The 16,663-nt window shown below is 36.2% G+C and overlaps 1 protein-coding gene across 3 annotated transcripts in view; it reads left to right on the top strand.

The window, feature by feature from the left end:
* LOC126970838 (protein cereblon) overlaps positions 1-15,391 on the top strand; it is a 272,220-nt gene extending 256,829 nt beyond the window's left edge. For 2 of the 3 annotated variants that reach the window (XM_050816983.1, XM_050816981.1), the window contains 8 exons: positions 881-1,080; positions 2,601-2,771; positions 3,840-3,950; positions 7,677-7,801; positions 9,263-9,402; positions 10,908-11,010; positions 12,118-12,262; positions 14,063-15,391. In XM_050816983.1, coding sequence (XP_050672940.1) covers positions 884-1,080; positions 2,601-2,771; positions 3,840-3,950; positions 7,677-7,801; positions 9,263-9,402; positions 10,908-11,010; positions 12,118-12,262; positions 14,063-14,219 — 1,149 coding nt within the window. In that variant the 5' untranslated portion in view covers positions 881-883 and the 3' untranslated portion in view covers positions 14,220-15,391. The remainder of the gene's footprint in view (positions 1-880; positions 1,081-2,600; positions 2,772-3,839; positions 3,951-7,676; positions 7,802-9,262; positions 9,403-10,907; positions 11,011-12,117; positions 12,263-14,062) is intronic. The other variant, XM_050816982.1, reaches the window with a different exon arrangement.
* The last annotated feature ends 1,272 nt before the right edge of the window (positions 15,392-16,663 follow it).

Here is a 16,663-nt window from a genome sequence, read left to right as displayed (position 1 = left end):
AAAACGACACTTTGTGGGTATAATACTGTAGAATTCAAATACTTTCTCAAAAGCTGGTAGTCTGCATCCATAACATTGAATGAATAGATTATTTTTAGAACCACCATTTATCTTTGAATGAGGCAAATCATCTTGTATTAGTTTTACTATTTATATCTATATTTATCTTGGAAAAGCTAATAATTTTTCTTAGTTACCAGGCGTAGGTTGGATAGGAGGTTATTGCATGGTGAGCTGCAGCTCAATGGGATGCTACTATAATTAAATGCACTCATAGAGGAGATACTCTAAAGCAAGTTCTATTTTATGTAAATACCTATTGTCAGCAGTAGGATAAGTTTACCAATATAATGAATTAAGTCTTTATTTGTTCATTACGTTGACACATTAGGTTAAACCTGTAATGATGGATGTAGTGTGGTTATATAAATAAATAAAAAAAAGTCAATTTGATGTCAATCAGCAAAACTAAGAAAAAAGTGATTCACTCGATTGTATGAAACATGGATTCATTGATAGATTGACAGGTGAAGGTTATAATAAAGTAAAAAACGGAGATTGCTGAAATCCACTATGTTTTAAAAAACAACTGTTGCTTTAATACTTAGCTGGATTATACTTTGTCACCAATTGCAGTACTGTAATTACTATTTCAAACTAATGTCAAATAACTGCATGTGGCATAGTAAACTAATTTTCAATGTTAGCAGTCTCTTATTATGTAGTTTTTATATATTATGTATACAAAATATGAAATTACAAATCAAGAGTTATTACAACTCAAGAGTTGAACAAACACCGAGACTTCTAAACCAGCATCATCCATATATTTTGATAGGTAAATTAAATATGAAGATATACTTGCTGTCTTTGTTTTCAGTATATGGGAGCTGGTCTTGAAGCAATAAAAGGTAGATCAGTGCTTGAAGCAGGCTGGACTGGTAAGGTGCCTGTCATTGCTCATCATGGAGCTGTTTTCCCTGGAGAGACTGTGCCAATGCTCCTTACAAATTCTCATGATGCTGCCATGGTACATGAAACATTACGATCAGACAAGCTTTTTGGGCTGTTATGTCCCGAGTAAGTCTAGTAAACATATTATGTGTATTCCACAAACCTAAATAAAACAATTTAGCACAGATTTTTTTTTTAATATTGACACACTTTTTACACAAATTATCTTGCTCCAAGTTAAGCATATATAGCCTGTGTTATGGGTTACAAGACAATGATATATTTAATACAATATACTTACTTAAACATACATAAATTCATATAAACATACTTAAATACATTTAGAATAGAATAGAATAAAAATTTATTGATAACAAAAACCACTATTTAAACATCCATGACTCGGAAACAAACATCCATATTCATCATATAAATGCTTGCACCTCCTGGGATTCGGATCCGGGACCTCTAGCTTTGTAGGTAGGATCGCTAACCACTGCTATACAATACAGGTCGTATTTTCATAAACAGATTGTGTAAGCAGGAAAAATCCATTAAAGCCACACTTTTAATGAATGCTATACTGATATTACCATGTCAAGATGTGAATTAAATAGAAAGTATGTGCACTAGTTCAAGCAGAAATCAGGTCAAACCATAGACTAATAGACATAAATGACATGTATAGACAAACAATGTGTTCGAGAGAGTACTGTAACCGATTTTGATTGACAAGTCGTAAATATTCACCCACACTTGACATTAGATTGTTAGTATTTTTTTTATCGAAAAGGATGACAAACAAGCATACGGGTCGGGTCACCTGGTGTTAAGTGATAACCACCACCTACATTCTCTTGCAACACCAAAGGAATCACAGGAGCGTTGCCGGCCCTTAAGGAAGTATTTTGAATATTAAACCACTAGCTACTAAACACATTGTTAAATATAATTGGTCACACATTATCGGCCTGTGAGATCATCTATACACTAGTATATTCTTTAAACAGAGCTTTGGATATTTATGCACCAATGCTTCATCATTTTTATTAAATTATTATATCATTATTTTCAAAATATTGGTATATTGAATTATAATGTAAGTTTGAATTAACTATAATTCTGACCAAATGTTATGACTTTTTTTTTAGGGCCCTTAATTTATGTTCTTTAGTAGCTTAGAGTAAGAAACTCTATTGATATTGTTAATACATATGAAAATTATGATCCTGTTGCTTAAATTTTAAGTAATAATTAATTCCTTCCCCAAAGCATAGTGTGGGGAACAATAGTTGTAACATACTCAAATAATTCGCAACGCTCGGGTGATCAATTATCGTACAGAGATTGAAATAAATATTTTGGGTAAATTGAATCAATTTTAAATGAGTGGCATGAGTTTCTTGCCTCTTTTTATCATTGAAACTCAAGTTTTCCAAACATATGGTAGTAGATCATATCTATAAATTTTCACAACAAATCTAAAATAATTACAGAACATTCATCAAAATAATCTGTAGAACTAAATGAATATTTAGACGAGTTTAGATTTGATTCTTAGTAGTTTTTGAGGATATTCATACACAGTAATCAATCGTGATGCATAATTAAATCGATTAAATTAAATGCCTTATTTATATTTCCAGTGAAACCGGCAATTATGTGTCGGGCTATGGTGTGCTGTGTGAAGTATTTGAAGCAAGAGTCCTAGAAGATAATATTCATCCTAATAACATCGTATTCAAAGCTAGAGCTATAAACCGTTTCCGGTTTTTGCAAATGCCTAGAACGCCACAGTCTATTCACATTTACATTAGGTGAGTGTACCTTTATATAATCCCAAATAAAATACCTAGCTTATACTATTTGTTATTTTTGAAGTGATAACCCGCACATCTGGCATTAATTATAAATTTGTAACCAAAATTTGTGAACGATGCGGGACTCGAATGCGACCTCTCGTATTCCGATTGAGCGCTCGCAACGACACAAACTGAGAGTTGGACAAGTTAAACCATAATTTACAACCCATGCGTACTCGAACGGTTCGCTCAGTTGGAAAGAACGCTCGGACGGAGTTTTGTAAAAAACTGTTTATTATGTCCTCTTCCTCCAGACTCATAAACATTTTAATACAGCTCTTGGTTTTAATATTTGTTACCAGGCAGAACATCTTCAGTACAATCCCAATCTAGTTGCAATGTTTTAGTAATCCACACTCAAATTCTCGCTTTGATTTTAACTGTTACAATGAATGATTTATTTATTAATATCCGGACTACCTATTTGCTCTTTGTTTGCTTGCTCGGATTTTTAAGAATGTACAAAACTTGAACAATATAAGACTAATAGGACATCTGGATTCGAACCGGGGTCTTCTGCTTTCCGGATCACCCAATGTCCGATCTGAGCTATTATTTACTCGTATTCTAATGTTATTGTCTCATTAAAACACGGATAAAACTATTTTTTTTTAAATTGAAACCTAGCAAAATTAATTTATCGCACCGGAAAAGTATACAGGGGGTATACTAAATTTTATGAAAATTGTTGGAGTCGTTTCCGAGTTTCAGATTATGTATACAAGAATTGCTCGTTTAAAGATATATGATGCAAGAACATTTTTAGTAAACTAGTTTAAAGGAGTTATATAAGCACTGAGCCTTTTGATTCTGCCATTTTGCTTTTCTGTTATCTTCATACTCTGATCACCTTAGGCCGTTCAATAATATACCTACAGAGCACGTGCTCTGGCGTTTCATCTGCCTCCATGCATCGCCTGTAAAAGGGCTGTCTGTCAGTTATGGTAAATAGGAGTTTGTTAAGCTGTGACTGGAAAGGAAGGAAGATTTAGGGAAGTGCACTTATTTTTAAATATCTTTCAGGATGCGTTTATTGGATGTGATAGTGCCGGCGGAGGTGGAACACGGAGAACCCTTACGTGAAATCCGCCTGGCCAGCCTCGACCGATGGAGGCGAGACAAAGACCGCAATGTGTAACTATATCATTCTAATTTAAAACTTTACAAATCTTAATATATTTTATTATATAAAATGCTAATGTTCGTACGTATGTCCACGGTTTTCTCTATCATCCGCAACTTCGATCAAATTCCCGATGGGATGGCAAATACCCCTCGGTCCCCTGGTGTGCTAAGGTGATAAGGGAGTTTGGTAGGGATGGGTGGAAGAGGGTGGTTGTGGGTGGCAAAAATGTGAAATAATATATCCTTCTCTAACTAATATAAACTTCTGAAAATCTCGGCAAAGATCTAGATCTTCTGGAACTTTCTAGAAAGTTCCAGAATGTGTGCAACTGATGTAATCAATCTAGAAAGTTCTAAGGCTTTCTGGAATGATCTAAAAAGTTCCAAAATGTGTACAGTTGATGAAATTGATGTGAAACAGTCTAGAAAATTCCAAAAATTTCTACAATGATCTGGGAAGTTCCAAAATGCGTGCAACTCATAATAATAATTAAACATGCGATGTAATTTAACCCGAGCAACGCCGGGTTTCGCTGCTAGTTGTATCCTTTTTTTTATGATAATAAGGGACGAGACGAGCAGGACGTACAGCTGATGGTAATTGATACGCCCTGCCCATTACAATGCAGTGCCGCTCAGGATTATTGAAAAACTCAAAAATTCGGAGTGGCACTACAATTGCGCTCGTCACCTTGAGACACAAGATGTTAAGTCTCATTTGCACAGTAATTTCACTAGCTACGGCGCCCTTCAGACCTAAAGACACAGTACTGCTTACACATTACTGCTTCACGGCAGAAATAGGCACCGTTGTGGTACCCATAATCTAGCCGGCATCCTGTGTAAAGGAGCCTCTCACTTGTAATAATACAAAATCTTTTAATAATACAAATGCCAATATTTTATTTCAGTGAATATATTAAATCGCTTATTGAAAGTCAAAAACTACCACCCATTCGGAAAGTTATGTCTCAGACCTGAGAAGAACTTCGTTTGTTAACGCTATATAAATTAAAGATTTACAATCGAAACTGCATATATTTCATATGTAATAAAATCAAATTCATTAGGTAAACCCAAAGTTTTACAGAGTTGTTAAAAGCTTGTACACCTACATTAGTAGGGTAGTACTTCATTTCGTATTGTTGTAATTCGCTTCCGCTTTTCAGCAACAAACTCGTGTGGGGGCTGGTTCACCCGCGAATCCCATCTCCTTTCTCCACTTTCTTACCTCTCTTCCCTTGGCCCTTGCGATCAAAATCATACTGCCGAACTACTGGGCAGCGAGATAGAGTGGTGACTTCATTCGTTCCTTAGGATCGCTGCAAGGGCTCTTATTTATACACCCGCGTTAAGAATGTTCTAGAACCACCTTAGTATAATTTAAAAAAATATTCTACTTTTACGAAAATTATAAATATGGTTACAAACAGTAAATTGTTCATCAAAATGGATGTGACGTAGTTATCACCTTTTGGTAATTGATATACGCCTTCCCCATTACAACGCAGTGACTCAGGATTATTGAAAACCGCAATATTGTAAGCGATATCGTAATTGCACTTGTCATTTCGAGTAATAAGATATTAAGTCTTATTAGCCCAGTTATTTCACGGACGGTGGTGGGGACGGGGTACTAAGAAGTCGGCGGGTATCGAGTTAGGGCACCATCTGATACCCGCTGATATCTTAGTACCCCGTCCCGCCACCGTCTGTCACCCCGTGGGACGGTCGCGCACGTAGTTGTTGGAAACACAATAATGATTACACACTAGTATTTAACACACAAAGACACCACTGTGGTAGCCACCTAGTCGGTGTAACACAAATGTCTATTTATGTTGTGTAAATGAAATTAATATTTATATTCCAAGGCGTACTATAGTGTACAAATTATTATAATTATAAAATTTCATTTCATACTTCATCAGACTTCAATAATTATCATATTTCATATGTATTTCATATCATAATCATTATTTCACCCTCGCACGACACGCCACAAATTAGGATATCATCCCCACCATCTGGATGTGTGGCGGTCCTCCACAGTGCGGTTTTCAAGGAGTTTTCTTCCACGTACTACAAAGCTGTGGAATGAGCTTCCTTGTGCGGTGTTACCGGGACGATACGACATGGGTACCTTAAAAAAAAAGCCTCCTTAAAGGCCGGCAACGCTCTTGTGATTCCTCTGGTGTTGCAAGAGAATGTGGGCGGCGGTGATCACTTAAAACCAGGTGACTCGTACGCTCGTTTGTCCTCCTATTACGTAAAAAAATAAATACTGTCTTTAGAAACCCTCAAGCTTAGTGCACTCTTCATACTCAAAGGCCAGAAACTCGTTTGACCTCTAGCATCGCGTTTAACATGGGCAGCTATTTTTACTTTCTTATTTTCATTTTCCTCCCTTGATATTAATAAAAATGATTGTAATACTTATGTGTGTATTGTGCAGGCGTATGTTACTCCGCGCTTTAGATACGAAAACATACTTACGGACGCGCAGAATTTCCGAACTAGATACCTATGCTCAATGCAACGGGCGGGCCGCTTTTATTCAAGTTTTAGGCTATATAATATATTCTTTTCATTTTTATTTGATCCAAGCCTAAACATGGAGTCAAAATCAAAAGTTTTTACAAAATACATTACTAAATCATTAGTAACAATAATATCAATTTAATTTAACTTAAATTTAACTAATATATTATAATATTTTTATTATTATTAGCAGTATTATTTATTATTATCTATATTATATTATAAAAAAATTGGACAATTTTTAATTGAACATATTTGTCTAATGAAGATAAACAGTTTTTACTTAGGTATATTTTCAATTTAGATGAGAAATTCCTATTTGACGATACCTCTCTTATTATTTTTGGGATGTGATTATAGATTTTTATGTACAAACACGCTTTATATTAGCTTCACTTGTATGTTTGTAACAGAATCCTTTGGGCGCGATTTTGACCCACTTTAAACGGCTAGATTTCGTTTAAACTTTGTAGATTTATCGAGGATCGATGACATTACACTAATTTGATAAAATTATTCAATTTTTCAATTGCAAAATATGATTTTTGTTAATTTATATAATTTTTAAATAAATAAATCACTAATAAGCGCCATCTAGTAATTTATTGTAAACTACAAAGGAAACGCGCGACATGTCAAGACAGTTCCACAAAATTAAAGTTTAGAAGCGAATAGATGGCGGTGAATTTATATTTCCATCATAAATTATTAATGCGTGATTTAACTGAGCTAATTATTATAAGAGCTAGTTCGGGAATCTCGGGCTAGCTGAATTAAGTGATCATTCAATATAACTAAAATGTTTTTATTATGATATTAAAATCCCTTCATTCAATCTAAAAAAATTAACTAAAAATGAAAAATAAAAAATAGTTTAAAAAAAAAACTAAAGAACACGCTTTATATAAAATTCAACCAAAAATAGAAAATAAATATGCCTAAAGTGCCTATTACTATTAGGCAAAATATATAGGTAATAATTCTTTCTTCTGTGATCGTGGGAATCGTAAAGTAATTTTGGCCTTGTCAGATTGATCCACGCACATTATAAATGTATTATTAGTCCAACGCAGTTACAAGCTAAGCATGATTCAAAATATTTCGTATTAGCGGGCAGCTGAAGTAGCTATTTCTTCAAAATATGTAACTGTGTGAAACTTCCGTACATTTGTACTCTCAATTCTGTGGTTTCAGCAATAGCTGCCAACTGCGCAAGATGGACGCACTGATGACCTCGTGGCCTCTCTTCGTGTATGATATATTCGACTTCCGCCGCATGAGACACACCATATGCGAGTTCTTCAGATCTATTACTAAAGGTAAGACTTCCCTTAAGTATTTGGAAGTCAAACAAACTTCTTTCGATTATCTTTCAATACCAAAGAAATCACCCGAGCGTTAATTGCCTTTTTTGTGAGTGTGCACGCTTTTAGCACGCTTCACACACCATGTGTATGTTGTGGCGCGAAGCAAGCATATGTGGTTGTACTTGAAAGAAGTTCCTTCGAAACCGCCCTGTTACGTCACATATTCAGGTGATAAAGAGGCATTTGGTGCAGCACGGAATAGTTACAAGTTGAAGAGCCCTGAAAATTTCTTAGTATGGGAACCAAATTGTTGTTCATATGCACATGAATTTAGGATATTATTTTAAATACCATAAAAAAAACTACGTTGAAAAAGACCGACTTCTAAATTAGATAATAAATAGACTATATAATATAAAAAATTAATAGAGTATATATAAATAAATATATAAGTTATATTATTTAAACACGATTCATATATTGGATACAGTACCTTACAAACTAATTTGTTTTGTATATTACAGCCATTGAAATACTCTATTTGATTGAAAAGAGTGGCCGTGGAGTTACTTGTATATTCTTCTAAGGAGCTCAAGTTTTTCCGAACATAAGTTAGATTCAGTAATTTAAAAAAATAAATTTATAGTGACGATTCGAAACCGCTTAATTTAAGCCTCATCGAATAAAGTTAATTGGACTTTGACTTTAGCTGGTCAACAAGACCATCTCTATCATACTTCAGCTACTAAGCCTCTTGCGACCCGACCCATATATCTACTGAACCACAACCAATCGACGAGAATTATTTAAATTTCAATACATAATTTCAATAAATATACAAGTTTTAAAATTAAAAAAATAATTTCTCGTCAAGTGTATAAAAATAATTTAATTACACGTTATTTAACTTAGTTATGCAATAATATAATATTTTTCCTATTATCGTGCGCAAAGTTCGATTTTACGCGAGCATTTGCGTTCGCAAAGTACCACTTTCCCACACGTTGACACGAGCGTGCGGGAGTGTAGCTGAGCGTGCGGGAATGTAGCTGAGCGTGCGGGAATGTAGCTGAGCTTGCGAGAATGTGGTGAGCGTGCGGGAATGTTTAAAAATAATTATGGTGGTCGAACTTTGCGCAACTTTATAGGAAAAATAGTATACGATACTCATGCACATGAAGGTCATCCTGCACTCGCTACCCTCGTGCGGGAACAACCTACTTTGCGCTACAAGTGCGTAATGTACTATTTTATTGGTTGTATTTATCTATATATATATTTGTATATATTTATACTTTCTTTATTACATTTTTTTTCTACAAACGTAAAATAGTACGAGGAATAATTTTTTAAAATATTTTTGTCTTATTAATCCAAAGAAGAATAACTTCTTGCGTACGTACTAAGCACACACACACTTTTTTATTTTATTTATGTTTGCATGTGTTGCCTGATTATGTTGATTCCCAACAGCAGATATCCCGGACAGCCCGGTGGCGTTGTCTTTCTGGGTGGCTTCCAACCTGGCGCTGTCACCGCGGGAGCGTCTCGCACTCTTCATCGTGGATGACGCCCTCTTGCGGCTGCACATGGCGATCAGGCTGATGGGCCGGGTACTTATAATATAACAAGCTGACCCGACAGATGTCGTTATGTACATCTCTAATATATAAAATTATCATGTCGCGGTGTTTGTAGTTAAACTCCTTCGAAACGGCTTGACCGATTCTCATGAAATTTTGAGTGCATATTGGGTAGGTCTGAGAATCGGACAACATCTATTTTTCATCCATCATGATAAGAGTGGTCCACGCCATTTTTTTTTAATTTTATTGACATTTTTTTTTAAATTTGTTTGATTATGAGTCAGCATTAAAAAAACACGAACAACTTCAAATTTTCACCCATCTATGATCAACAGTTACTTTTGTATCGCGATTTTAATATCGGCAATACAACGTTTGCTGGGTCAGCTAGTAATAAATAAAATACTGGTTTTAAAAAGCGCTGTCGAAGCACACGAAATCTCTGCCTACGCAGAGTTTTGCTTCAGATAATTTTTGAGCGTATTTGTGAGTCTACTTGTTCATTGTACGTCAATGGTACGAGGGCGGCACTGAAAATTTCGGGAATCAAGGAAGTGACACAACATTACTATTTAAAAATGTATTTATTGCTTTTCGAAGTATTATCCGCCAAATTTGACACATTTTTCCATACGATGGAACCAATCATTGAAGCAACCATTCCATTCGGAAGTCTCCAATACGGCCGTTCTGTAGGCGTCCACAGCTTCTTCAGGTGATGAAAATCTCTGACCACGCAATTCATTCTTTATCTTAGGGAAAGTGTAGAAATCATTAGGGCTTAGGTCGGGGCTGTACGGCGGATGGTCTAATAATTCTATGTTTTCTTGCTCTAAAAACTCTTTCGTTCTGTGCGCGGTGTGAGAACTCGCATTGTTGTGATGGAGGATGATGCGGCGGTTGCAGTTCTCTTTACGGAGTTCAGAAACGACCTGTGGCAAACAAATGCTAGCATACCATTCTGTATTAACCGTTCTTTGTCCCTCAAGAGGAATAGTCGCAACATGGCCGGTTTTGGAGACAAACGTGGCCACCATTTTTTTTGCAACACTCCGTGAACGAACAATTTTTGTTGACTAACTGATTTCCGAACACCCAAACTCGTGACTGGTCTTTTGTTTCGGGTTCGTACGCGTATTTCTAGGATTCGTCACCTGATACGATGTTGTATACAGCATTTGAGGATCCTGCGTGTGGAATCTTTGGAGAGTTCTGACGCACCAAGTAATGCGAGCCGAGAGCAAATGCGGTATCCACCGGGAAAACAACTTTTGTACACCTAATTGTTCATGCAAGATTATTTGTATTTGACTCGTGCCAATGTCTAAAGTTGCCTGAATTTCGCGGTATGTCACATGACGATATTCCTCAATCAGCTTACGCACAGCATCAACGTTTTCTTTGGTGATGCTGTGCGTCAGACACACTATTTCGAATGGGTGGTAGTAGTAACGTTCAATAAGTGATTTTTATCCTGTTTGAATTACATGTGAATTTGAATTTGATGTTAATTGTAATGTAAATATTTCCAGCTGAGTGTAATGTTCTGCTCGGCGTGCACCACGGTGGTCGCCAAGTGGGAGGACGTGTTCTCAATGTCCAGCGAGGGACCTCACTCCAACTATACCAACTTAGGTAACAGGCAATCACTTACCAATGACATTCTATACATATAGACAAATCATGTCGTATAAAAACAAAGCCGAAACATGGAACATGCCAGAAATTACACTATAATAATCTTCGACCGCTATATTTATTATTATTATTTTTATGAAAATAAGGGACGCGACGAGCAGGACGTTCAACAGTTGATGGTAACTGATACGCGTTGCCTATTACAATGCAGTGCCGCTCAGGATTCTTGAAAAAAACCCAAATATTCTAAGCGGCACTATAAATGCGCTCGTCACCTTGAGATAAGATGTTAAGTCTCATTTGCCCAGTAATTTCACTAGCAACGGCGCCCCACAGAGCGAAACACAATAATGTTTACATATTACTGCTTCACAGCAGAAATAGGCGCCGTTGTGGTACCCACTGTCTAGCCGGAATCTTGTGCAGAGGAATCTTTGCACAGGATGCCGGCTATAATAATTATATAGAATTTCTTGCATGAGTATATCGTTGATAGTCGGTTTAACTGAAAAATTGGTATTTGGTGAAAGTATTGCTGTCGAGTTCTGCTATATTAATCTTAAATAATTTATACGCCTAGATAGATTCTCTTGCTGTTAGACAACCGATATTAACAGGCCAGGAATGTAGGTAAAGTGTCCGTGAATTGCTCAAAATAGAGGTTAATTCAAAACTCAGTTTTTTCGACGTTTTCACAGCTGTCATAGTCTGTCTATGTGTATAAATGATCTAATATATTAATCTATACCTCCCTCTCCTCCTCTCACGTTAGATCTTCCTTTTTGCCCCTGTTTTCTCCTCCGAAATTAAGATTTTTTTTTTTAATTTTACGTATAGAAATTTAAAGGTCCTACGTGAGATATTAATGTTCCTATACTTTTTTCATATATTAAAAACTACCTATACCATATGTGTGAAAATGGTCTGACCATAACACTGGTAATTAGTTATTGAACAAACCTAAATAAAACAGATGGCCTTGAACTGTCTATAGAAGGCCTTGATTTTATTAAAAAAAAAAAAGTTGCTCTATTTTACAATCTGGGTAAGAAAAACGCGAAATATTTTTAAATGGAGATATTAAGATGTAATATTGCTCATCAGTTGGGTACATGCACGATATACTGACGGTACGCACGGCTGACAACTTGGAGACCAGTGGACCACCCTCGGCCGAGTTCAGCTGGTTCCCAGGCTACAAGTGGACCATCATGGTGTGCCGCTGTTGCATGGTGCACATCGGTTGGAGGTAATATTCAAACTATTTAATTAACAATGAGCGCAAAAAACTCAGCGGGCTTGTTTTTCATGAAAAATATGTTTACAAAGTAATATTGTATAATAAAAACATATTATTTAATAGCCTGAGGGCGGTCGCTGCATTCCCAATCTGTGGTATCATTAAGAAAGTCATTTATGCTATAGTAACATTTACCACACAAACGTTTTTTAACAGTTCTTTTGAATAACGTAATACTTTTGTTTTGAACATTTTCTAGGATCTTGTTGTAAAAGCATATACATCGCCCCATTTTCTACCTTACACTAATACCTTAAAACTCAGATGATTGTAGACCCGTGCGCGTTAGAACACGGTTAAAATCCTATCTGTGTTATTAATAAACGCGAAGTAAAGTTATCCAAGTTCAAATGTTTTTGTCTTTATCTTACCTTTGTCACTACAGACTTACATGACAGAGAGAAGTAATTTTATGCTTGGAGTAACTTTACATTGCGTTTATAAATAAGAGAGTTTATGAACTCTTAGTTGAGCAGGCAGTCGACGGTATGTAAATCTTCGATCATGTATCTTGATAAAAGGTAGCCTTAAAAATTGCAACAGAAATGTGGCCAAAAACGAAATTACCACTGTACGAGAGTATCTCTTTTGGTAATTAGATGTTAGTGTCTGTTTCGCAGTATTTTAAAATAACTATTAAACCGAAATAATCATAATAATCGTCGTTTCGCCAATATTCGTAAAACAAATACAATCGCCAACCGACCAATCTTCCTAAATTCCTTTCCGAGAATGTGGGCGACGGCGATCACTAAACATCAGATGATCTCGCGACTCGGTGACGCACGTTTGTCCTCCTCTATCATAAAATAAACATAGCAACAGGTTCCATGTTAATTAATAAAGTTACCACTTTACTTAATAATAACGTTGACTTTTATTCAAATACTTCTATGACATTGCGATAAGCTTACAATTAAATTCTGTGTCTTCTACCGCATTTATCACGGGGAGTGTTCCGAAGAGCTGTTTATCCTGATTCCTGCCGCCGAATTCCACCTTCGCGCGACACGCCACCAGTTAGGATATCATCCCCACCATTTGGATGTGTCCTCCGATTCGAAGTAGATCCTCCACAGTGCAGTTTTCAAGGTGCTTTCTTCCACGTACTACAAAGCTGTGGAATGAGCTTCCTTTTGCGGTGTTTCCGGGACGATACGACACGGGTACCTTCAAAAAAAGCGCGTTCACCTTCCTTAAAGGCCGGCAACGCTGCAAGAGAATGTGGGCGGCGGTGATCATTTAACATCAGGTGACCCGTAGGCTCGTTTGTCCTCGTATTCCATAAAAAATTGAGTCTTTGGGAAAGGGTTATGGATAGGTTAAAACATTAGTTGGATCGTACCATACATGATATTTAATTGGTATTGTTTGGTGTCCGTCTGGACTTGAGGTCTCAGGGTGGCGGCTTGCCCTCTATACAGACGGCAGGCGTTCTCTCGCGTTTATAACTCTATACACACAATCTCTGTCCATATAATATATTTTCCTTTTACATGTCCAATGTACAAAGTATTGTTTTTTTTAAAAAGCGAAACCAAATTAGATAAGAAAATTATCTCTGTTTATCTCTGCATTTACAAATGTTAAACCGGAGTGTGAAGTGTGTGAATAACCGGAGTGGTTAAAGTACATTTGTAAATGCATCACGAGTTGCGATTCAGCTCTTTAGAGATTCTTCCGATTGTTCTATAATAACAAAAACGTTGGAATTTAACTATGTTTCTTAAATTATATTAATGTTTTTAGATTTGACGCAGAGAAACCCACTCTTCGGCCACGGCGGTTCTTCGCTCTCTCTCGTAACCACATGCAGTTCGGAGCGCGCTCCGCCGCCGCGCCTCCGTCTCGGGATCCCGTCCGGTCCATCACGGTGGACCTGCACTCCTACACAACTCTCACCTGAAGCTGCCTAGATGAAGAATCTTGCCGGAGTAGTAATAAGTGATCATCATAAGCCGGAAGACGTCCACTGGCACACAAAGGCCTTCCCCCAAAGATCTCCACGACCATCGGTCCTGCGCTGCCCTCATCCAACGTATTCCGTCGATCTTGACTAGATCTTCGGTCCATCTTATGGGGGGCCTACCAACACTACGTCTTCAGGTACGTGGTCGCCATTCGAAGACTTTTCTGGCCCATCGTTATGTCGCTGTAAAAACATGCAATTTCGCCCAATAGTATTGCCTAAAATGTAAAATCTGCCTCGCTTAACTTCCTTGTGTCAGATACCCATTCACGAATGAGAGTACCTATAGTATATCGAACAGGGAGATTGTATTTTTGCTATTTATGTCTTGATTAACTTGAACTCCCTTCGGTTTTATTGGACACGAACTGCAAATCTTCTTCGCGTTAAGGTGCCAGTAGATTTGCTCGATTTTCTTGCTATCGTTCTGTCGATAAATACACATACCTGTTGTTTTGTTGATCAATTAAAGCCTACCGAACTTTAAAAAAATTAACTTTAGTTATGGTTATGTCAGACTTAGCTTAAAGATTGACCTTGGTTGATTGTCGACCAAATATAAATAATATAATTCGATCATAATAGACTTTGATGATAGATTGGATAGATACCACAATTCCAAAATATTTTCACATATTGATTCATTGATAGATAAAAAAATATTTCGCCTATTGTCTGAAGATCAATCAATTCGAGCAAATCTGCAAGCACCCTTACCTTTTGTGTGGGTTGGTAGTTAAGGACAGCGCACTAACGCCTCTGTATGTAAATTGTAAACGCAAAAAATATATAAAGACTAATTCATTATTTCCTAGGCTTTCTTTTCGATACAAATATTATGAGTTCTTGATTGCCAATATCAAAACAGGCTTACAACATGAATCTTATTGTTTAATTGCGTTGAAAGTTTTCCATGTATAAATGAACCACTCAATACTTGAGGACTAGTCAAGTCAGCAAGGTCTTTTTTAATTTAGTCTTTGAAACAATAGACATAAGGTAGTTTTTACTTCTCATGGAAGTATCATAGTTTTTTTAATAAAAACAAATATGCTTAAGTTTTAGATACCGGTGATACATACTTCCGTAAAATATATTTTTTACTCTGCTATGATTTTCATTATAATTGCACAATTTATTTACGTTATGTCACAGAAGCTAATCGTGAAATAGCTATTCGAGTTGAAAGTTTCAGGTCGGAGCGTAGACTTCACCAGTCGAGACCGCTCCAGTTTTGGATTGATAGATATTTCTAAGTCAAAAAATGTAGGTTATGGATAAGTAATCACCAACATATCATATACTTAACCTTTACTTTCTCCGAAACACGCTGCATCTTCTTCTATATAAAATTCTCGTGTCCCGGTGTTTGTTACTAAACTCCTCCGAAACTTTTTTTATTTGTGTGTAAATCGGGGAGGTCTGGGAATCGGCCAACATCTATTTTTCTAACCCCTAAACAATAAATTACTTTTTTTGACTATTGATTCATCATTCAAAATATATGCAACTTCAAATTTCACCCGTCTACGATCGAAACCTATTTTTGTATCGCGATTTCAATATTATTCTATTCCATCCACAGATAATTTTAGTACTGAGAATCGGTATTTTTATACCCCAAAAATTTTAACTATTTTTTTTTTTATTACTTTATGTGGAAATACAACGTTTGCTGGGTCAGCTAGTATGGTATATGTAAAGAACGGAACTCTGTGAACAGATAAGTGAGGTCGTTGAAACTACGTCTCGCTGTGTACACAGACAACCACACTCACTCACGTGCTATTGCACGTAATAAAAATAGAACTCTGCTTTGACTTGGCAAAATATCGCGGCGCGTGGAGCAAATGCATTTTAGAGTGAAAATGCGGAATTGTGTTGTGCGAAGGAGTATGAAACAAACTTCAAGAGATAAAAAGTAGGATGGGATCACTAAACACGCGACATACATAATTTAAACGCCTAGATTGACTTTGTAAGGTGTAGCTGTCATACACACTAAACTCTAAAGTAATAAACCTGGCTTGTTGTGAAACAGTAAGAGAATCTATCTAGACGTAAAAATTACCTCAGGTTTAATTACTTGGAAATGCTTCGAAAACAACAAGGATTACCATTTTAGTTTTATCTAATTATTGGGTAATCTGACAACGTTCCCAGTTTCTCAGGAATTTTATCCGTGCTTGTGAACCAACTTCAAAAAAAGAGGATGTTCTCAGTTTGAAATTTTTTGAATTAAATAACAAGTCATTTTATTTCTAAAACGTTTTTTCTATATCCTTAGTACTATTAGTATTTTACTGACACCTTAAGTAGGAATCCTATTTGAGTTATCAAAATTGTTACGTTATTTTTTAAATTGTAGGGTAATTTCAATC

Source organism: Leptidea sinapis, chromosome 22, assembly GCF_905404315.1.
Source record: "Leptidea sinapis chromosome 22, ilLepSina1.1, whole genome shotgun sequence".
Lineage (NCBI taxonomy): Eukaryota > Metazoa > Arthropoda > Insecta > Lepidoptera > Pieridae > Leptidea > Leptidea sinapis.
Note: the sequence above shows the minus strand (reverse complement) of the source record. Positions and strands in the feature narration are given on the sequence as shown.